A 5,136-nucleotide genomic window follows, 5' to 3' on the forward strand; every position below is an offset into this window, starting at 1 on the left:
TTGCGTTTTCCCCATATTTGCGTTTTCCCCATATTTGCGTTTTCCCCATATTTGCGTTTTTCCCATATTTGCGTTTTCCCCATATTTGCGTTTTCCCCATATTTGCGTTTTCCCCATATTTGCGTTTTCCCCATGTTAGCGTTTATCCCATATTTGCTTTTTCCCCATATTTGCGTTTTCCCCATATTTGCGTTTTCCCCATATTTGCGATTTTCCCATATTTGCGATTTTCCCATATTTGCGTTTTTCCCATATTTGCGTTTTTCCCATATTTGCGTTTTTCCCATATTTGCGTTTTTCCCATATTTGCGTTTTTCCCATATTTGCGTTTTTCCCATATTTGCGTTTTTCCCATATTTGCGTTTTTCCCATATTTGCGTTTTCCCCATATTTGCGTTTTCCCCATTTTTGCGTTTTCCCCATATTTGCGTTTTCCCCATATTTGCGTTTTCCCCATATTTGCGTTTTCCCCATATTTGCGTTTTCCCCATATTTGCGTTTTCCCCATATATGCGTTTTCCCCATATATGCGTTTTCCCCATATTTGCGTTTTCCCCATATTTGCGTTTTCCCCATATTTGCGTTTTCCCCATATTTGCGTTTTCCCCATATTTGCGTTTTCCCCATGTTAGCGTTTTCCCCATGTTAGCGTTTATCCCATATTTGCGTTTAACCCATATTTGCGTTTTCCCCATATTTGCGATTTTCCCATATTTGCGTTTTTCCCATATTTGCGTTTTTCCCATATTTGCGTTTTTCCCATATTTGCGTTTTTCCCATATTTGCGTTTTTCCCATATTTGCGGTTTTCCCATATTTGCGGTTTTCCCATATTTGCGGTTTTCCCATATTTGCGGTTTTCCCATATTTGCGGTTTTCCCATATTTGCGGTTTTCCCATATTTGCGGTTTTCCCATATTTGCGGTTTTCCCATATATTTCGTGAACCTTTGACTATTCAGACTATGTCCTACCAACCGATTCTTTCCTCTTGTCAAGTTGTACCACAATTTTATCTTCTCCCATTTTTGCATTTTCACATATTTGCGTTTTTCCCATATTTGCGTTATTCCCATATTTGCGTTTTTCCCATATTTTCATTTTCCCCATATTTGCGTTTTCCCCATATTAGCGTTTTCCCCATATTAGCGTTTTCCATATATTTGCGTTTTTCCCGTATTTGCGTCTTTGCCATATTTGCGTCTTTGCCATATTTGCGTCTTTGCCATATTTGCGTCTTTGCCATATTTGCGTCTTTGCCATATTTGCGTCTTTCCCATATTTGCGTCTTTCCCATATTTGCGTTTTTCCCATATTTGCGTTTTTCCCATATTTGCGTTTTTCCCATATTTGCGTTTTTCCCATATTTGCGTTTTTCCCGTCTTTGCGTTTTTCCCGTATTTGCGTTTGTCCCATATTTGCGTATATCCAGTATTTCCGTTTTCCCCATATTTGCGTTTTCCCCATATTTGCGTTTTCCCCATATTTGCGTTTTAACCATATTTGCGCTTTCCCCATATTTGCGCTTTCCCCATATTTGCGTTTTCCCCATATTTGCGTTTTCCCCATATTTGCGTTTTCCCCATATTTGCGTTTTCCCCATCTTTGCGTTTTCCCCATCTTTGCGTTTTCCCCATATTTGCGTTTTCCCCATATTTGCGTTTTCCCCATATTTGCGTTTTCCCCATATTTGCGTTTTCCCCATATTTGCGTTTTCCCCATATTTGCGTTTTTCCCATATTTGCGTTTTTCCCATATTTGCGTTTTCCCCATATTTGCGTTTTCCCCATATTTGCGTTTTCCCCATATTTGCGTTTTCCCTATATTTGCGTTTTCCCCATATTTGCGTTTTCCCTATATTTGCGTTTTCCCTATATTTGCGTTTTCCCTATATTTGCGTTTTCCCTATATTTGCGTTTTCCCTATATTTGCGTTTTCCCTATATTTGCGTTTTCCCCATATTTGCGTTTTCCCCATATTTGCGTTTTCCCCATATTTGCGTTTTCCCCATTTTTGCGTTTTCCCCATTTTTGCGTTTTCCCCATATTTGCGTTTTCCCCATATTTGCGTTTTCCCCATATTTGCGTTTTCCCCATATTTGCGTTTTCCCCATATTTGCGTTTTCCCCATATTTGCGTTTCCCCATATTTGCGTTTCCCCATAATTGCGTTTTCCCCATATTTGCATTTTCCCCATATTTGCGTTTTCCCCATATTTGCGTTTTCCCCATATTTGCGTTTTCCCCATATTTGCGTTTTCCCCATATTTGCGTTTTCCCCATATTTGCGTTTTCCCCATAATTGCGTTTTCCCCATAATTGCGTTTTCCCCATAATTGCGTTTTCCCCATAATTGCGTTTTCCCCATAAATGCGTTTTCCCCATAATTGCGTTTTCCCAATAATTGCGTTTTCCCCATAATTGCGTTTTCCCCATAATTGCGTTTTCCCCATAATTGCGTTTTCCCCATAATTGCGTTTTCCCCATAATTGCGTTTTCCCCATAATTGCGTTTTCCCCATAATTGCGTTTTCCCCATATTTGCGTTTTCCCCATATTTGCGTTTTCCCCATATTTGCGTTTTCCCCATATTTGCGTTTTCCCCATATTTGCGTTTTCCCCATATTTGCGTTTTCCCCATATTTGCGTTTTCCCCATATTTGCGTTTTCCCCATATTTGCGTTTTCCCCATATTTGCGTTTTCCCCATATTTGCGTTTTCCCCATATTTGCGTTTTCCCCATATTTGCGTTTTCCCCATATTTGCGTTTTCCCCATATTTGCGTTTTCCCCATATTTGCGTTTTTCCCATATTTGCGTTTTTCCCATATTTGCGGTTTTCCCATATTTGCGGTTTTCCCATATTTGCGGTTTTCCCATATTTGCGGTTTTCCCATATTTGCGGTTTTCCCATATTTGCGGTTTTCCCATATTTGCGGTTTTCCCATATTTGCGGTTTTCCCATATATTTCGTGAACCTTTGACTATTCAGACTATGTCCTACCAACCGATTCTTTCCTCTTGTCAAGTTGTACCACAATTTTATCTTCTCCCATTTTTGCATTTTCACATATTTGCGTTTTTCCCATATTTGCGTTATTCCCATATTTGCGTTTTTCCCATATTTTCATTTTCCCCATATTTGCGTTTTCCCCATATTAGCGTTTTCCATATATTTGCGTTTTTCCCGTATTTGCGTCTTTGCCATATTTGCGTCTTTGCCATATTTGCGTCTTTGCCATATTTGCGTCTTTGCCATATTTGCGTCTTTCCCATATTTGCGTCTTTGCCATATTTGCGTCTTTCCCATATTTGCGTCTTTCCCATATTTGCGTTTTTCCCATATTTGCGTTTTTCCCATATTTGCGTTTTTCCCATATTTGCGTTTTTCCCGTCTTTGCGTTTTTCCCGTATTTGCGTTTGTCCCATATTTGCGTATTTCCAGTATTTCCGTTTTCCCCATATTTGCGTTTTCCCCATATTTGCGTTTTCCCCATATTTGCGTTTTCCCCATATTTGCGTTTTAACCATATTTGCGCTTTCCCCATATTTGCGCTTTCCCCATATTTGCGTTTTCCCCATATTTGCGTTTTCCCCATATTTGCGTTTTCCCCATATTTGCGTTTTCCCCATCTTTGCGTTTTCCCCATCTTTGCGTTTTCCCCATATTTGCGTTTTCCCCATATTTGCGTTTTCCCCATATTTGCGTTTTCCCCATATTTGCGTTTTTCCCATATTTGCGTTTTCCCCATATTTGCGTTTTCCCCATATTTGCGTTTTCCCCATATTTGCGTTTTCCCCATATTTGCGTTTTCCCCATATTTGCGTTTTCCCCATATTTGCGTTTTCCCTATATTTGCGTTTTCCCTATATTTGCGTTTTCCCTATATTTGCGTTTTCCCTATATTTGCGTTTTCCCTATATTTGCGTTTTCCCTATATTTGCGTTTTCCCCATTTTTGCGTTTTCCCCATATTTGCGTTTTCCCCATTTTTGCGTTTTCCCCATTTTTGCGTTTTCCCCATATTTGCGTTTTCCCCATATTTGCGTTTTCCCCATATTTGCGTTTTCCCCATATTTGCGTTTTCCCCATATTTGCGTTTGCCCATAATTGCGTTTTCCCCATATTTGCATTTTCCCCATATTTGCGTTTTCCCCATATTTGCGTTTTCCCCATATTTGCGTTTTCCCCATATTTGCGTTTTCCCCATAATTGCGTTTTCCCCATAATTGCGTTTTCCCCATAATTGCGTTTTCCCCATAATTGCGTTTTCCCCATAATTGCGTTTTCCCCATAATTGCGTTTTCCCCATAATTGCGTTTTCCCCATAATTGCGTTTTCCCAATAATTGCGTTTTCCCCATAATTGCGTTTTCCCCATAATTGCGTTTTCCCCATAATTGCGTTTTCCCCATAATTGCGTTTTCCCCATAATTGCGTTTTCCCCATATTTGCGTTTTCCCCATATTTGCGTTTTCCCCATATTTGCGTTTTCCCCATATTTGCGTTTTCCCCATATTTGCGTTTTCCCCATATATGCGTTTTCCCCATATTTGCGTTTTCCCCATATTTGCGTTTTCCCCATATTTGCGTTTTCCCCATATTTGCGTTTTCCCCATACTTGCGTTTTCCCCATATTTGCGTTTTCCCCATATTTGCGTTTTCCCCATATTTGCGTTTTCCCCATATTTGCGTTTTCCCCATATTTGCGTTTTCCCCATATTTGCGTTTTCCCCATATTTGCGTTTTCCCCATATTTGCGTTTTCCCCATATTTGCGTTTTCCCCATATTTGCGTTTTTCCCATATTTGCGGTTTTCCCATATTTGCGGTTTTCCCATATTTGCGGTTTTCCCATATTTGCGGTTTTCCCATATTTGCGGCTTTCCCATATTTGCGGTTTTCCCATATTTGCGGTTTTCCCATATATTTCGTGAACCTTTGACTATTCAGACTATGTCCTACCAACCGATTCTTTCCTCTTGTCAAGTTGTACCACAATTTTATCTTCTCCCATTTTTGCATTTTCACATATTTGCGTTTTTCCCATATTTGCGTTATTCCCATATTTGCGTTTTTCCCATATTTGCTTTTTTCCCATATTTGCGTTCCTCCCATATTTGCGTTTTTCCCATATTTGCGTT

General features: G+C 39.7%; 3 protein-coding genes across 3 annotated transcripts; all 3 read right to left on the minus strand.

Annotated features, from left to right (window-relative positions):
* Positions 1-1,903: 1,903 nt before the first annotated feature.
* LOC126183961 (LWamide neuropeptides-like) lies at positions 1,904-2,959 on the minus strand. Its single transcript, XM_049926311.1, has one exon. It carries the CDS (start codon positions 2,957-2,959, stop codon positions 1,904-1,906), a length of 1,056 nt encoding a protein of 351 aa, XP_049782268.1.
* A 131-nt stretch (positions 2,960-3,090) lies between these two features.
* LOC126183962 (uncharacterized) lies at positions 3,091-3,831 on the minus strand. Its single transcript, XM_049926312.1, has one exon. The coding sequence runs from the start codon at positions 3,829-3,831 to the stop codon at positions 3,091-3,093; it is 741 nt and encodes a 246-aa protein (XP_049782269.1).
* A 64-nt stretch (positions 3,832-3,895) lies between these two features.
* Positions 3,896-4,918, minus strand: LOC126183963 (LWamide neuropeptides-like). Its single transcript, XM_049926313.1, has one exon. The coding sequence runs from the start codon at positions 4,916-4,918 to the stop codon at positions 3,896-3,898; it is 1,023 nt and encodes a 340-aa protein (XP_049782270.1).
* Between the last annotated feature and the right edge of the window lie 218 nt (positions 4,919-5,136).

Source organism: Schistocerca cancellata, chromosome 4, assembly GCF_023864275.1.
Source record: "Schistocerca cancellata isolate TAMUIC-IGC-003103 chromosome 4, iqSchCanc2.1, whole genome shotgun sequence".
NCBI classification, from domain to species: domain Eukaryota; kingdom Metazoa; phylum Arthropoda; class Insecta; order Orthoptera; family Acrididae; genus Schistocerca; species Schistocerca cancellata.